At 38.7% G+C, this 18,548-nt stretch overlaps 1 protein-coding gene across 2 annotated transcripts in view; it reads left to right on the top strand.

Moving 5' to 3' along the window:
* Positions 1-11,832: 11,832 nt before the first annotated feature.
* Positions 11,833-18,548, top strand: part of ldah (lipid droplet associated hydrolase) — a 44,168-nt gene continuing 37,452 nt past the window's right edge. For both annotated transcript variants that reach the window (XM_030789424.1, XM_030789416.1), the window contains exons 1-2: positions 11,833-11,956; positions 14,024-14,217. In XM_030789424.1, the coding sequence (XP_030645284.1) occupies positions 14,058-14,217 (160 nt within the window). In that variant the 5' untranslated portion in view covers positions 11,833-11,956; positions 14,024-14,057. The remainder of the gene's footprint in view (positions 11,957-14,023; positions 14,218-18,548) is intronic.

The raw sequence follows: 18,548 nt of genomic DNA, 5'->3' as shown, positions 1-18,548 counted from the left end.
CCCACACTGGTCCTTTTAAAAGGTTGTGGATCACGGAGAGGAGGTGGTCACCATACACAAGGCCTTGGCTGACCTTTCCTTTCATATTAGAATTTAATTGCCCGCCACCTTTCTACTATCACCATCTTTGGTATATTAACTCTTTAAAAGATTTTCTAACTTTTGTATAGTACTATTGATACACGTGGTAAACCTAATCACATAGCCCACTTAAGCTGTGCTCTTAATCAGAGCTGTGACTGTTTAGGTAATTGTGATATAAGTAGACTTGTATAGTGATTTAAAGTTGTCCACACAAATGAAATAAAAAAAGCACTGAAGAGCTTACTTCAATCAACTATTTTTTATTTTTTTTTTCATAAGGCTGAATTGATTTTCCGAATTGATTCATTCTGAATATAGCTACTCTTGGAGCTTAAATATATATATATATATATATATATATGTCCACAGGAGAAGTCACCAGCTGTGCTAACATTTCTGGGGAAAACATTCTTTCTTTTTAGTTCTCTCTTTTCTCTATGTGTCTATCCATGGAGAATAAATTACTGTACCTTGACCCGCACACAGTAAAATATGAATATCTTTGTCTAAATCTCTTGGAAAAAGACAGGTATCATACCTGCTCACTGAAAGAGTCAAGAGGTCACATTTCATTACAAATTACTGAAGCTAGAGTCTAGGCAGATGTGCAAAACGTTCTCCCCCATGGTCAAGTATGAAAACGGGAAAAAAAAATGTCATCCTCCCCAATTTAGGACTGCATTTCAGTGTGTTTTTTTTTTCTTCCTCCTTGAGAACAGTCTCTAAGCTTACAGGAAATAATGGCATGAGACTAGAAGCAATAGCTTATGTGAAATAGCTATCCAGGACAAAACCTTTTGAGATCCAGTTGGACGAAACAGTGCAGTGCATTCTCTATACGGAGAAAATATCTGTAACCTTATTAAACATTACTGTATCTATACATTAAATTTTCCATTCCCAAGTTTCATTCCCAAATTTCTCTGAAAGGTATGGGAATTTGAGTTTTATCACACAAATACAAGACTAGACTTTAACCTCATCCAACCAGTGCTCTGGCATGTCTAATTCAACCTCCTTCAGCTAAGCAGTAGCTAGTTACCTTGTTCAAGATGAGGTGTTTGCTCTGGGAGGACATTTTCCATCTGTCTTGGCATCCATTCATTCTCTTGTCAGTGGTTTGAAGTAACACTTCGAGGAGTATGCCAGTTATTATTTAGTCATGGATACTTGGCAAAACAAAGATGTGGATATTTTACAGGGAACAAGCTCTGTTTTTTTTTTTTTTCTTCATTCTAAAGGGAACATTTGAGAGCCTGCTCTGACTGAGGATGATCCCATTTACCTAGTGAATGATTTCTTTCTTTCTTTCTTTCTTTCTTTCTTTCTTTCTTTCTTTCTTTCTTTCTTTCTTTCTGTTCTGTCCTCCTTGTTCTTTCTTTCCTTGTTTCTTTCTGTCCTTGTCTGTTTTTGTTTTGTTTCAGGCTTCACTACATTTTTTTCTCATCAGCCCTCCCAAGACGGGAAAATAAAAAAAAAAAAAAAAGTATAAAAAAAAACAACATAGCAACAAAGATGCTACCTTGTGCTTCACTTATACTCTAAAATAATTTAAAACAACTTAAAAACAGCTGACAAATCAATTTACATTCATTTCTTACACTGAGCACAAAGTCATGGTCCTTATTGTGATAGCACAGTTCATTGAAGTACAGGGTAATTCAGGTTTCCATTTTTTCCCCCTGTTTATCCCAAAAATAATTAGTAAGTTTGATCATCTGTTTCAATTCTTTGGCCGAGCCATTGGGTATGGCTGCATGCCAGTTTCAATATGTCTTCGCAACAGCTCAGAGACTTAGTCAACAACCATGAACAGAAACATTCACAAATCTCATTCCAAAAATCTAAAAAAAAATACACACAAGAATTTCTGATGGAAGACTTCAATCTCTGAAAAATCTGTCCTAAACGCTTATCATCACCTTTTCTTCAAAGTAGTGATGGATGTATTTGGAGGAAAAGGCTAGCACTCATGAAAAGCCAAAGGGAAACCACAATGAGCCTTTTTGTGTTACTTTGTGTTACTTTTTTTTTTCCAAGTGGAAATATATCATTTGCCTAATTCCTGAAAACGACACCACACAAACAGCTCAGAAGCTTCAGACATAGCTGAAAAGCACTTAAAAGATTAAAAAATAAATAAATACCTAAATCCATAAATAAATACATAAATTAACCAAATTGTACATGGAAAACTCTTTTTTATATCTAACCTCTTAAGAGGATTAGGGGAAATCCCTAAGTGCGTTGACCTTTCAAAGGTCAGCGTAATACATTATTATTATTGCTTGAATTTTTTTTTTTTTTTTTAATGGCTAACACCAGACGTGGTACACGAGTGGCATCTTTCTAGATCTGATACAATGCTGACTCATCGTAGTGGTTAAATTCTCTCTGAGTAAACAGGAGAGAAGCAGAGCATGGTTATTTGCTTAAATGAAGCTGTGTAGGTTGAGGGAGATACTTTCTCCAACACACGCCATCTCGACGCAGATGTTGGGGAGACATCGTCATCGGTAATAAATAACATCTTCCTTTGTCGAATACCCCTGAGCTGGGCCACCGCCAGTCGTGAGTAATCTCATTTTAGCGAAGGAGTAACAAGACTGGAAGGAAAACAAAACGTCAATGATTTACAGGGTGTGTAAAAGGTAATAAAACAAGGCCTGTTCCATGCTATTCTGCCACACAGCTGTAAAGCGAGCTGAAGTCTGATAAAAATCGCATGGTAGGGTGATTTCATGCTCTTTTTTTGCGGCCAGCTTTAGACTTGACCTTCTTCACTGATCCAAAGCAGGTTCATATCCCACCAAGCCCTGGCATTTAAGTGTCATCGAGCCTTCACTCAGGGATCGTATTAATCAAAAGGTCATTCCCCCTACCTCCCCACCCTGTCACACACACCCCCCCCCCCCCCCGATTTTCTAATATTTGATGAAAATGTGTGTCTTTTTCACCATGAAAATCTAGTAGCACCACTGCCAAGAAAGCATAGGTTCTCTTACGCACCCTTAAACTTTCCCCAGCCACTTGTCATTCCGCAAAAGGTGTGTTATAAACTGCATTAACAAAGATGCTTAGAATTTAGGTACAAGCTGAAATACAAGCTGTTGTCTTTTTTTTCTGATTGATTGGGTCTACATTATGGAGTATCAAGCATTGTCCACTTTAATGTCCACTTTATTAATATGGGATCTCTGTCATCCAAATGTATATGTATTTCTCTAATTAAAGTTTATGTAATACTAACCTGCAGCCTAAAACTTCACATGATCTTCTCTGTGTTTTCTTTTGTGCTCTGTTCTAAGGCTTTTCCTGATATGAAGTATATTTCCTTGTTTTACTGTTGATATGCCTACATCTCTCTCTATATAAAAATGTACATTTTAAGACATATTTAGTAATGCTAACTGTTAACATTTTAAGTTTTAAATAAACTGAGTCCTACTTTCGTAAACTGCTACCTCAGTATGTTGTCTGATACACTACCCACCTGACACCAGTTTTACTTTTACTGTTGTTCTCTGAATTCTCTCTCTCTCTCATTCATTCTCTCCAAGAAGATTTTTCTCCCAAAAAAAAATTTCACAGATCTTCTCATCTGCAAGAATAATATCCTTTTGACAATGCTCAGCTGGTTCTTAAATCAAAGTCCAAAGTCAAAAAAGGGCCCTGAGTGATAGAACAGCTGAAAAAATAGTCGCAGAACTTTTGCCTTCTTTCTCCATCAGATGGTACTCTGTGTTTCTGTTTGCTTTATATTCCTCTGAATGAAAACTGTTTTCATCTGCATACAACAGTATTCTGAGTCATTAATGAAGAACATTCCTATCATGCAATCTGGATCAGAAGAATCAAGAGATAAGCCTACTTATTCTCAGTCAAGGTAAGTATATTCATTAACTCTTTTTCTTGCACTGTGTGTCAGAAAGCTACAGGTCCTTGAAAATGCTTACATTTGTTAATTGTTCTGGGGCAATCTAGTACCTTGAATTGTTTGAATGGTCTCATCTATTTCAGGTTTACAGTGTAATTCACTGTACTGTAAAACTCTTGGATTCAAACAAAACCCTAATACATTAAACATTAGAGAGAGAGCTTTAAACGACGAGAGTGAGAGAAGACCTTGCTGCAAATCTGTGTAGACTCCACCATGGAGCAGCAAAAAGGGACCCATTGTTCTCTGTAACCAAATGAACTGGATTGAGAGAAAACGTTGCAGCGACAAGCGCCAAATCTGTTTTTTGGTGTCGAAAACTATGAATTTTTACGGGTTGGCCCACAACTCATGTGCAGCTCATGCTACTTCACATCTGTACATTTTTAAGGGTGTGGGGGGGGGGGTCTTCTTCAGTCCATTTCTAAACATATCGCCGCGGCTGAAAGGGTGTTGTGCATTTCAATCTTTAAAGCTTCTGGATCAAAACAAGAAAAGTAGCAGAAGACAAGCAGAGCTAAAGAGAGCAAAGAAGTAATAAAAACAGATCAGCAACACCAGAGCACTGATCTATCATTTCTGACATTATTAAGACATCAGCCACAAAAAAACAAAACAAAAAACAAAACATGATTTGCTAACAGATGTTACATGAAATACTCTGCTAAGAAGAAAAATCCACTTTTCACAGAGGAAAAAAAAAAACATACCCAGCATCAGTAATCATAAGCCAAGGTATACAGTGGACAATTGAATAAATAACCAGCCACTCTTCTCTGGCAGGGTGGATACACAGATGGTTTGAGAGGTAGACTGGTCATTGTTAGGGAGAAAGAGAGAGAGAGAGAGAGAGAGAGAGAGAGTTTACTGGCTGTGTTAGTGAATGATGAAGAGCTTGCAGACCTGTGGCAGGTGTCAGCAGGATGTAATGCTAGCTGGGAGAAGCTGATTGATATGACAGCCCATGTGTTGGACTGTGCACTACAAACTCCTAACCCCATCCTCTGGATGGAGGTAAATCATCTCTCCTACACATGGAGATTTTAAAGAGGGTCAAATACTAAAGGGCTCAAACACTAAAGAAGGAGACTATAGTATGAAAAATCAGCTACTGAGTCTATTCGGTTTCATGCCCCTAACTGTGAGAAATGTTTGATTTCAAAAGTGATTGTATCACACAGTACATAACATAACATAACATCACATCTGTCTATCTATCTATCTATCTATCTATCTATCTATCTATCTATGTGGCTGGCCGGCCAGCTATTTTCTTTATTTACTTTATTTATTTATTTATTTGTAGGTAAAACTTGTTGAATATCTATCATAAAAACATATTGTTTTTCCTTTTCAGTGCTGTTAGTTTTGCTTAAGCTGAAGATGTTTTTCACAAAGGAGGACACAGCTGTTCAGCCATTGCTTGCCAGTGGTATCTCAGTACACTCTGCACCTGAGAAAGGGGCTCATTAAGTAAGTGTGTGTATGTGTGTGTGTGTGTGTGTGTGTGTAAGAGAGAGAGAGAGAGAGAGAAAGAGAGAGAGAGAGAGAGAGAGAGAGAGAGAGAGAGAGAGAGAGAGAGAGAGAAAGAGAGAGAGAGAAGGATGTATGCTTTGATTTTTTGAGAGATACTTCAAGTTCTCTTGGGAATGGAGATGGGGTACCTCGACTTGTTAGGTCTAAGGCACTTTTAAATCATTGGACTGATAAACGACCAGACGGGTCCATAAACCCACAGCTGTTTCATGATTGAGCAACTCAGAAAAAAAGAAAAAAAAAACTTGACACACCAACGACTACTGAAGATATCAGTTCTGGAGTGTGGCGAATTGTTTTCCCTCGGTGACTGAAATTCGAAACAGTTGCGGCGGTGGCTATTTTGCCGATGTCGATGGTTGTCTGGATGCTCTGTTGTGGTTTCATTATAGTTTTATTTGTAGAGATTTCTCAAAGTTTTGTTGGTTTAAGAGTAGGTGCTCTCACCATTTCGCGCTGGAATCCCTGCGCGCACGAGGTGAGCAGCAGAGCATGTGTTCCGAACTTATCAGAGTAATTATTTTGAGTTCGAGTCTCCAGAACTCTGTAAACGTATATGACTTTAATTTTCCTGGTCCTCTTTGTGTCAATAGTTGTAACGTCTTATTCCACTAGCGCTGATGAAATTTTTACTTTGGGGAGACGGTTCATCTGTAAGTAATTGAAAGTTGTGCAACCGGAGTTCTATATTACACTTTAATTTCTGAAGCAATCTTTTGATGGCTGGAAACACAAACACACATACACCAACACACAAATCCAGTTTTATGTTTGCTAATATGGGTGTGGTAAAAGTTTTAAATGCTCGCTACAAGTGTCTGCATTTATGTCAACAGAACATGTGGATTACTTCTAAGACTTCTGTGTCGGTTAGCTAAGTGACGAGTGACGTCCGTTTGGAGAAAAGCGCAAACTGCAAGAACGTAATCTGAGTTTCTCTTTGTTCTCTTTGACTAGCGTGCCAGAAAAACAAGGTTATGGACGCAACACAAATGGTTCACGCGCGTATCAAACCGTATATTCTCACAGAAAACGGGCAATAAGAACAAATGTTTCCACTGGGTCATTCGGTAACAGTCTCTCTATGGGTTACAGGCGGTAATGGAGAGATCTGTTGGAGAGTGAAAGGGTACATTTCTCTGTTAAGGGGGAAACTAAGATCATTGATGAATGGCTGCTAGAGATTGGGTATGACTGCTCTTTGTGACACAACGTAGCTTGTTGACAGGATTTGGTGGGAAAGCTTTGTGCCTACGTTCCAAACATCTGTGACAGGGAGAAAGTGTATATAAGTGACATGAAAACACAGTCATATGTCATAAAAATTCAAACAGAGCTATGAGAAAAGTAGAAGGTAACAAGAGTAATGTTAAATTGCACTGTGCTGACAGTGAACTGGAAAAAAAGTTCTGTGTGTCTGTCTATCTGTCTATCTATCTATCTATCAGTGGCAAACCATCAGGGCCTTCAAGGTATTCAGAGGAAGCCCTGGAATCCTCAGATGAATAAATAAAAAAAACGTATCTGATTAATTCTATTTAAAAAATGAAATAGAATTTAGATAAAATTCATAAATAAAATAAATAAAAATCATCTGTAATATTACAGTGTTACGCTGACTTGGTTGTGTTGTTTTCTGTCCATGCACTGCGCATTTGAATGGTTTTGTGTTGGGAAAAAATGCAACCAATCAGATCTTTTTTCTTCCGAGTCTCTGGGGAGAATATCAGCCATCCAGGGTATTCTACATTTTTCATAGAATTCCCTGACCATTAAACGGAATTAGAGCGTACGTTTGGATTGACAATTTGATCAACCAATCATATTTGGGTTTGTAGCCAATGGGCGTATTCTTTCAGATTTTCCCACGACTCCAGCGTATTCTAGAACAGTGGTTCTCAACTCCAGTCCTAAGGGTCCCCTGTCCTGCACATCTTTGTTTTAACTCTTCATCATCACAGTTAATTGAGCTAATCAAGGGCTTGATGATTATTTGATCATTGGAATCAAGTGTGTCAGTCCTGAGCTCAGGAGAGTTCAAACAAAGACATGCAAGACATGGGGCCCTCAGAACTGGAGTTGAGAACCACTGTTCTAGAAGACCCGCTCACTCGCTCAGACACGAGACCTAGCTTAGTGCTAACTACCGACTGATAGCCGATGTCAAAAATGGCAGCAGGTGGAGATGATACTGATACAGCAGGTGGAGATGATATTGTGGCAGGTGGAGATGATATTGTTGTGGATTTATTATCAGTTTTAATAAGGACTGAGATCATTGAAGGCAATAAACAGAAGAGAATGAGGACATTTAATTTGTATATTTCTGAGCTCTATACACGAAACTTTGTAAAGTACCTATTTGAACCACGCAGGCAAACGTTTGCCAAATGCCTCGTCACTCACCTTGGATGTGTCCATTTTAGATGTATGTTGGCTGTACGGTGACCAGAGGTGTGATGATATGTGCAAGGCACTGAGAGTGAAAATTGGTCTCAGGGAACAACTGAGATAAAGGTAGAGAGAAATTCTCCTCATTTTCAGCTCTGTACTAATGGAGTTCTCTGCATTCTCCTGTGAATATTTGCGGTTCTAAAGCCACAGATGTCTGTATTACAGCTAATTTGACAGTCTTTACTACTTTATAAGTGTGAGGAGATCTCGTGCTTTAATCCAGTAGTTTACCTCATTCAATGTCACTGTATTGTTTATTGACCTTTATATTGACTACTGACCATCCCCTTAGACCAATAGAGCAAAACTCCAGTAATGCTGAAATGTCTCACTTTTAACATGTAACATATAGGCCAATGTCCCTCAGTTCTCCCCTCAAAGACCAAATGGGTGAGTCAGGTTTTTTTTTTTTTCTTCTATTTTTAGCACTGCCACATCCGACTCTTTGCTCTTTGTTTTCCAGTGAACGTAAAGTTATAGTATGACATTCAAAAAAAAAGAAATGTACTTTTTGTTATTTTTCAAATTGCTGTGTGGTTCATGCGTACATGCAGGAGTCATGCGGTCAGTTCTACGCAGTCGGTCACTTAGCGTATTGTTTCATACCACACAGTCCTCACCGTAATTACTTGTCACCTTGAAATTAAAAACACAACAAATAGATAAATAAATGCGTCACTTTAGATCTAGTACCTTTTTCCAACCTATGATATGTTTTTTTTTTTCATTCATTTTTTAATTCTTCAGATATTAAATGAAATGTTGTTTTTGTGGTTGGTCTTTGTGGAGTTTGTTTTTTTTCATGTCATTACTTGAAGATCCATCCCCAGCCAAGATTCAGCCTCCTGGCTGAAGTAGCCGTATTTTTTGGCTAAAACGTCCCAATGTGAATGGCCAAAGAGCTCTATTTTTGTTTCAACTGACTCAGTACCAGCCCCAGTTCCAAGCCCTGGTGCTGTTAAACTTCAGGCACTTACATTTGCTGATTACACTCACAGAAGGCTTTTTTTTTCTCTTCTTTTTTCTTTTTTCTTTTTTTGGCAACCCTTCCAAATAGCCTCTTGGCAGGAAGGTGTTGTGTATTTTGTTAGCCAGAGAAAGCTGGGGGATTCGGGAAATCCAAATACATAGTCAGGTCCTCTTATCCTCCAACTGTGGCACTCTGAATCGTCTTCCGTACTTTACAAGCCAGTAGAGTGTGCTTAGGTTCTCTACCAGACAAGGTTAAACTTGGGTTTTTTTTTTCCCTAGCTAGTTTTGCATCCATTATCTGATTGATGGAGGCTTGCTCATATTTGACCAGTAATGCTTTGAGTTCTCTATTTTTTTTTCCCCTGCTAATGATAATGAATTGTATATACATGTTAGGTACATGTATAATAAATTATTCTTGTAGTTTCAATTTTGTTTACCTAAAGAAACCACCCTGGCAATCCCAAAGAATCCTTAGAGCTATAATACAATATTCACCAATAAAAAAAAAATAATAATTTGTTTCATATTTGTTGAAAGGTAATTATTGCACTACTATATGTTTCAGCAAATGTGAACTGGATTTTGACTTAAAAAACAAACAAACAAAACAATTAAAAGAAAGATCTGTTACATTGCTTGAATCCCAAAACATGGAACAGGTTTAGCTGATTTGATAAATTTTTGTTTTAAAAATGAGTACACAAAATTGCTTGATTAGGTAATCAGAAGCATAAAGCTGGACCTTATGGAGAGATGTGAAAGTAATTAACAGCTTCACATATGTCTCTCTTTTACATCTATCAAAGAGGAAGGAGGATTGTGAAGAATTTGATTAATGCTCGTACTCGGGGAAAAAAAAATAAATAAATAAAAAACAAGAGGCGGGGAGCGCTGTAGAGAAACATCTGTGTATCATATTCATTTATTAAATTATATCAACACGCTCCCTAATGAGCGAAAGATATTTACCCTGTCATCCATCACAAATATGTTCAGGAAATACTTAACGTTGAAAGCGAATTTTTTTTTTTCCCGGCGTCTTTGAAAACTGCTCGCAGGTTTCTCTCTAAAATACCGGGCTCAATATTTTGATACAGTGTTTTCACAGGTGCAGTAAGTTTTTCTCCTCACTCTTCAAGCTCTTTAACGAAAACCAGTTTGACTGTGTGTGGTTTTGAAGTTTCCAGTGGAATGTCCTTCTTAGTCATGACGTTGGGATTTTAGATGTCAGTTTGGAAGCCATAGAACACTCAACATAAGCTGTAGGGACAACAGCATTGCCAAATGTTTCAGACGGTGTTTTTTTCTTTTCATACTTTCATCTGTTTTTTTTTTTTAAACCGTTTTCAAAATAGCTTACAATTTTTCATCATTCTCCTGTAAAATGTCCACTTTTAGTCGTATCAGTTCCATGAATTATTGATATTTAATATTTGTTCCTTTTGTTGATGTATGAAAGAGAATTCTTTGTACCGAGAAGAGACTAATCACTTCTCATACCTTATCATTTTGTCTGATGGCGATTTGGCTCGTCTCAGAGCGTATTAAGTGGTCAAAATAAAACAGCTGTGTCAAATTCCCCTCTCTCTTTTCACTCTGTCGTCCAAATTAATACTCTGAAAACATCCCTAATTCAGAGAATGTTGTACAAAAAGTTTTCTTTTTTTTTTATACATCTCCATTCTTCTCTCATCTATGAATATGGATTTTGAGTAATGCGCTGTTTGTTCATGTCTCATGTTTAATGTCCTTTAGTTGTTTGTAGAATAAAAGTTGTTTGAATGTAGTGGAGCTCACTCTCTCACCTAATCACTAACATGTGAGAGTTTTAAGAGTGTATTTGCTCACATTTCAGTGTACTTTTCGTCTTGTCTGTGGATGCTGGGAGAAAGATTCTCTTTCGCCGTCTCATACTCTTTCTGTTGCTTTATTATCCCACGCTTACACATACTTCACAAACTTACTTTATTATCTCACACTTAGTGTCAGTTCATGTTTATCTGTGTATGTATGTATTTATCTTTGTATTTATTTGTTTACCGGCTTCATCAAACAATAAGTGTAGTTGCATTTTATGTATTATAGGACTACATGTTCTCAAAAGTTAACCATATTCAAGAGGTATCATCGCATAGAGGCAACACAAACACACACACACACAAAGAGAGAGAGAGAGAGAGAGAGAGAGATGGAGAGGGGGAGAGAGAGAGAGAGAGAGAGGGAGAGAGAGATCACTTAGTACAAAGGTTAGGGCTCTTTCTTTGCTCTTCTGGTTCATTAATTCAAAACTGGTTATCAATACAACTTTACACTTTCCCAAAAGAGAATCACTGATTTTCCCAAAAGAGAAATCAGTGGCAAATGGAGAGGCAGATGAGCCAAGATTCTGAGATAAAGCAGAAACAATACTACACAAAGGAAAACACTAACACCCTCAGTGACTGATACTACAGTTGATACAAATATTTTCAATGTGGAGTTTTCATTTTTCGCTAACTAGAACCTCCCCAACAGATGTGATAAAAACTTAAATACAAAAACATTTCCCCACAAAGTGTGTTACCTCTAGAAGAGACGAGTCAATAAATTCTCGCTTACATTGACGTATTCAATTCCCAATTCCTGCATGATTACACATAAACGTTTACATAAGAGGGTGTGAAAGATAATACGACAATCAGGTACATCAATAAAGGCAATAGCACCACTGACAACGGCCAAAGATTTCGACATCATGCTGGTCTGCGACACTCCAATCCAGTAGGTGGCAGGAATGGTTTCAAAATGTTCCGGTATTGGATTGCAGAGGCAGAGGCACTGGAGGAGTCGAGCAGCTCTTTCAGGGCTACTTCGGTGTGTTAATGAATAAACTGTCATATCGTAACTGTGTTCTGCAGAGAGCTTAATACATGCATCCAGTGGCGACATTCTGTTTACTCAACTAACATATTTGGGGGAAAAGTTCTGTTGGTAAGGGTCGTTTTGAAAATGCTTTTAAACACGGCTTGGCTCAAATCTATGGGTTATATACAGAGTGGTTTAGAAGGCCAGCTAACGAACTTATTCAACAAAATTGTCTGCACCTCCTTGTCCTTTTCTTTATCGGTTCAGAATGTTGCCGTAATCTGTAGAGTTACTACATTGTTTTAATTAGATAGTATATTCCAGAATGAAGACTAGCTCAGTGGTTACGCATGTGATTGAATAATCTATATTTTATTGGCCATTGTTTATTCAGATTATGATCGCTACAGTACTTGAAAATCCCCCTTCAGTAGTGTCTTTTTTTAAAATATGAATGCCTGAATTAAACTTTACAGACATTACGGGATTTTTTAACCGACATGTAGTTCTGCCGGTTGTGGACTCCGACCCCCAGGGATATGATGTGGACAGTCAGATAATCAGAGGTCAAATGATTGTCAAAGCATTCTAGCCTTACCCAATCACACTACATGAAATAGCCTATGTTTAGCAATTTACCATCCTCACTGAAATCTCTTGGCTGCGCAGCTAAGTGCGAAAAGTCATAATGTTACCGTCACATGAATTGTGTGTGTGTGTCTTGTCAGTACAGTTAAACTGTAAGAGCCTTGTAATCATCAGCTGTCATCATCTTAGTGGTAGGTTGCTTTCTATGGGAATGAACAGAAGATTTCTGTTTTGCCCACAGTTTGTGTGTCAGCTTTCACACCGGAAGTTCTATATGAATTAAAAATATATATTGTTGAATGGCCAAAGGGTGATCTAACACTTAATCAACACATCCTTGTTAAGTTAACTCTATTGTACACCAGAATGTCAGTTATGCAATAATGTCCCCTTCAGAAAAAAAGAAAAAAAAAATCTGTCTCTCTCTCTGTCCTCCCCATATAGCTCTCGTTGTGTGGCAACACTCACACCTTGACAAGATTTTTTCCCTTAATGTCAAAAATGAATGTACCCTAATGTTAAACCCTCTAAACAATCTTTGTTGGCCTGTGAAACACTATAACCTGGCGTTTCATCAGTCTTGGATCCAATCATTCTATAGTGCGCATCAACACTAAATACTAAAGCTGGTTTGTATAAGAGCTGATGAAATCGTCAAAGGTGTGTGTAAAGCGTTGGTTTCGCCTTGCGTAACGCTCCATACTCGTACGTGTCTAGGGGCAGTGTCTCGGAGTTTGAGCGTTTGGGCCTTTTTTTTTTTTTTTCCCGTCCTGTTTCGTCCTGCATGGCGAGCTCGGCCTGTTTCACTCTCTCCATCTCCCACGGAAGTGGAGACGGAGCCTCTCGCTGTGAGGCGCATTCTTCGGGATGGAAATGCTTTCCTCAGCAGGCGTTCCCTATTGTGAGAGTGTATTAAAACACCCCCTTTGTGTTCGACATATTATCAGAGGTATTCCTAAAGTCAACATGCCCCGTCGAGGTCACTTCAGATGGAACTGACTGGGGGTTAGCCGTGTGTCCGTCACGACTGATGTGATGTTCATTAATGGGGAAGAATGCCACAGGACGCCGTAGAGAATGTTACTGAGGGGATTTCATTTAAAAATAAAATCTTCCTTTGAAAAGGGAATTTTTTCGAGTCAATTTCCCATCTTCGGGTTCAGTTGTAATGGGGTTGTAGCTTTGTCCCTGAGGGCCACATGCCTTGTGCGTGTATTAGTTCTGAAAATGATTAATTACATTGGGGGGGGGGGGGGGGGGGGGGAGTAATTGATAAAAAGCACCATCTTTATAAGACATAGTTAAAGGCAGTGGTAATGCGTTTTGTTCCAAGTGACATGTCAACAAATGTCAACAAAACTGCTTTAACTGTGTTCAGTGGTCTTATCTGTAGAAACATTTTGTGTGTGTGTGTGTGTGTGTGTGTGTGTGCGTGCAGCCTTATTGGAGAGCAAGAAACGTCTTGATAGAGTGTCAGCATAATGGCACAGTAGGTTGACTTTTCCTGATTCACATATTTATTATTATTATTTTTTTTTTTTTTTTTTTTTAAATAATGTTGACTTAATCATGTTTTTGTTTTTGTTCTGTCGTATTCTCCCACAGTGAAGGGTCTTGTTGGTCTGGTCTGGTGAAGGTGATGGAGACCCCGGGGGGAGAGGGCCTCAGTGAGCCTGTCTCAGTGGAGTACACGTACTGCATGGGAGCCATAACCGAGGTCCTGAAATATGGTGCCACAGATTCACACGGTACCAGAAAAACCTCCAACCAGCCCAAAGCTCTCATCCTGGTCATTCCAGGTAGGCCGGGGAATTTTTCGTTCACCTGCACATTCCTCATCTATGGGAGTTTAGTCTCAGGCGCTAGATTTTTGGTTTTCCAGTTGATGGTTTGTGAGGAACGTGACTGCTTTTCTAAAGAGACCAGATCAGGCTATTCAAAGTGGACTGGCAATGCTGGTGACAAATCAGCATATGCAAATGAGGCACTCTGATTGAATTAGATTGATTGGCTCTCTGATTTTGTATACATCCAATGAAAACTGCCCATTGAAGTCTTCTAGGGAAAGGCAGTTGGATTTGTAATTCTGTGTTACAGAATTAGCACGAGGTGTAAATCTAATTTTTTTTTTCTTTTTTTAAGTGAAATGAATATTTCCATTTGCTCCCTCCCCTTCTTGCTCATTATCCAGTTTTTGCAACCCAAAAAGCATGGATTTGTCTGAGTGAACAATTTATCAGTTTCTTGTTTGTTTTATGGACTAACCTACTAGCCATTTTCCAAAAATCAGCCTGTTTTTTTTTTTTTTTTTTTTTAAATTTAACGCCCACATACATTTAGCCACTTCATGGGGTGATAGCCCACAGTTCTAGCCTACAGTTCCAAAGTAGCTATAATAATCTCCTTTCAATAGAAAACAAATGCTGATATAGTTGGTGTAAGGGATACAGTAGAATCCTCACCGTAGTTCAGAGTTCTCCTGGTAAAATATCAGTGGGTAAACTCAGAACTGGAGGGCTGTTGTTTAGGTGTCTATTACATCTTATTACTTACTTATCATATTATTATATCTGTATTACACTTAAATGTGGTTTATGTAAGGAGCTACTAGAAGCCTCCCACATTGTAACAGCATCAGTATGAAGGAGAAAATCCAGAAATGTGATCGGGCTCTTCTGATCCGGAGGCTTGATGGGAACTGTCGGTTTGTAATCTGTCCCTCTGAAATGACAGATATTAGCCAGTAATTAGATCAAGGTTCCACGATTGAGAAAATGTGAGAATGCAAAACAACAAATTTATTGAAATAATAAATGCTTTTAATCTGATGGTTTTGCATTTCAGCAGCATGGTGACTTCACAGTGAAATGAATATGAAAAGGGATTTATTAGAATTGTTTTTCTTCATTTATGTGTTTCTCGCAAGACTCCAAAGAAAATGAGAAAGAGCGAGAGTGAGAGAGAGAGAGAGAGAGAGAGAGAGAGAGAGGGGGACTGACTAACGTACGGCTCAGAAACCGAACACCCCATTTGTGACTGACTTTGAGACAAGGTTTCTGAAAACATGGAGTATCTGAGAGATGCGTGTCCAGGCTTAGAGGCTTAAAGTTGTGCTGTAGTCATTATAACACAAGCACCAAATAAATCTTCTTTAACCATGAAACATAACTGTTTTTTGGTTGCCAAGATAATAAACCAACACAAACTAAAGGAACACAGCCAGATCTTCACACAAATCCGCAGAGGGAAGATTAAACCTTAGTGAGAGAATATGCAGGATGCGGATAAGGCTTGAACATTAAGGCATGAATATAACTCTATAACTGTTCTTTTTTGGAGGGTTTTTTTTTTTTTATAGAGGAAACCCCAGTGGAAAGTAGCCAGACACGTTGATTTAGCTCAGCTCTCCTCGTCTGGTCTCTCAGAAACTTTGAATAGCGAGTAAGGCAGAGCTCTGAATAAGCTCCAGCCAAACTATCTAAGAGAGAGAGAAGGTTCTAGATTAAACAGACACTCACCCAAGTGCTCTACCTCTCCTGCTCTTGGCTTAGTCTGTAGTAAAGTTTTCTGGGCTAGGAACATTTTGTTGTTGTTGTTGTTGTTGTTATCTGTGAATGATATTTGAAGAAACATCTAAAACTTAAAACAGGCAGATAAAAAGAGAAATGTATCAGATATGTTGATACTCCCTTTAGGATCAAAGAAATCCCAGTGAATGAAGTTTACTCATTATGTGAGTGCTTATGTAACTCTCTTTGTCTTTCTCTCTCTCCCTCTCTCTCTCTCTCTCTCTCTCTCTCTGTCTCTGTCTCTCACACTCACACACACATACACACCCTAGTTCTTTAATTTATGATACTTTTTAATACTTTCATTTGTAAACTTGATCGTTGATGTGAGTATTGGCATACTGAGGGATGTGACATTAACTTGGCTAAATTACGAGAGTTTCTATGGACTTTGAAACTTATACCTCAAAGGTGACGGCATATCTGTTTGGTCAAAATGATTTTAGGTTATAGAGGCTATTTATTGTATGGTGTTATTTATGAATCTCTTTGAAGAGTGCCTACCCCCTGCTTTCGTGCGACGGTGTCGTGGCTATCTGAATAATTCTCCCTGGTTTGAGATACTGCTCCTTGCTTTTTAAAGTGGGTGTTTTTATATATATATATACGCTTGGATGCAACAAACCTTCCTTACGTTTTGGCAGAAAGTTTGTAACTTTGTAACAGGGCTAAACAATTAGTTGGGCGGAGGCTGTATGTCTGTCTGTGTAAAGTCACACGAGCAGAAATGGAAAACATGGACGAGGCTGTAGCCAAGTCAGAGGCCTTAGCCTTTCAAAGAATGGGCACATTCTCTCCAGTGGCATGACAACTCTGACATAGTCTATGAGGTAACACCCCAAAAAAGGAACTTTTTTTTTTTATTATTGTTTTTCTTAGGGTTATGTCAGAAACAAGGGTTTAATTCCAAATTGGTGTGTTCTTTTCTGCTATGAATAACTACCCAGTTTACGAGCAAAGTAACAAAGCTTTTTATTTTTATTTTATTTTCGGGATATGTTTTGCAAGAGCAAAAGGCGGCCTGGCATATTACTCAGTGATTACTAACTGGATATGAATATGGAAATGTTGAGCTGAAGTCAAATTCGTAATGAGAGGCGATGATGGCAAAGCTGATGCAGACTGGTCACAAGAGTAACGGTAAAGTGAGTGAACATCTCATTTTATATGCGCGATGATGCATTTATTTGCTGTTTCTCAGACACACACACACACGCGCGCGCGCGCGGATCTCTCCTCGGTTGCCTCATCGTTGTAGTAGTCAGAGCGTTGAGTGATGTGTAGGCTAGCGTCTTGCGGCGCGCTGTCATAAGCGTACGCTGAGGACTCTTTTTGTTCAGCAAACGTGTGTCGGGCCGCTCTGTCCCCCCCAAAATAGGAATATGTGTCATCATGTCAGACCCGTTGCTCCCTACTAAATCAGGATGATGAGTATGGAGTATGTATCACTTGTTGATTTCCTGAAGCGAACTTTTTTTTTTTTTGAAGACGAAACCCGAGAGCAGATGTCCCGAGAGTGACGTTCGGTCACGCGGATTGACCTTAAAAAAAAAAAAAAAAAAAGGTTGCGCTGACTAAAATCTGACGATTCTGCTCTGAATGTCACTAAACATGCAGCTCAATGGGTCTTTTATTGGCCGCGCGGAACCCTGCGTAAGGCCTGTTATTACAGACCTCGTGCCCTTTTCTCTCTCATCTCTCCAGTAATCTCAATGTCTCGCCCGCGGCTCACCTGTTTCTCATATCCGCCCGTGTTCTCTCACAGGTGCTGCCGTAACTACACACTGAACAAAGAAAGGGGGTGAAGGGTTTAGTATTATTGTTATTATTTATTATTATTTCAAGCTTCCTTATGGATCTGAGCATAAAGACACTTCACACACAGCTGTCAGAGATGCCAGCGAAGTTTTCACAGATGTTATTTTTTAGTTCCTCTTGAGTGAATACAACCTATCTTGGGGTTGTGCTGATTTACATAGACCCTTTTTGCATCCTTACGTGTGTATTGTGGTTTCTGGATTTGGTACATGTACATTTACATGCCAGTAAGGAGTTGCATATCAGTTATACACAGTTATTAATAAACATATACTCACGTATCTGAGATCCCGGTCCCGCTGTGTTATATGGATTATTTCACCCCAGCTTTACACTTTAATGGACAGGTAAAAGTCTCCACTGTGCTGTTGGTTTATTGTCAGTTGTTTGGTGATTGTTGCTCTTTGTTTGTTTGTTTGTTTGTTTGTTTTTGTAAATTTGATTCCTTTGTCTCTGGCTATGTCAGTCATGTCTGTTGCGTGGGGACATCAAAATTCTCTCATTTGAAAGGTTTATTCAGCGAGTTTGTCAAAGGTGGCCGATTGCTAGAACACTAGGTGGCAGCATTAATTAAATTTAAAAAATTTAAATTAATTAAAGTGACACATTTCAAACAATACAGCTCCAGTTAGTGCAGAGTATAGTTAAGTGACTTTCACATTCAGGCAAGAGAGACACATCCTTTTCACTGCAAGCGTCCCTAGTTTATGATTGATCAGGCTGTGAAATCTTACCAAGTGAAT

This window comes from Chanos chanos, chromosome 1, assembly GCF_902362185.1.
Source record: "Chanos chanos chromosome 1, fChaCha1.1, whole genome shotgun sequence".
NCBI classification, from domain to species: Eukaryota; Metazoa; Chordata; class Actinopteri; order Gonorynchiformes; family Chanidae; genus Chanos; species Chanos chanos.
The sequence above is the reverse complement of the archived record's forward strand: the minus strand, read 5'-3'. Positions and strand labels throughout refer to the sequence as shown.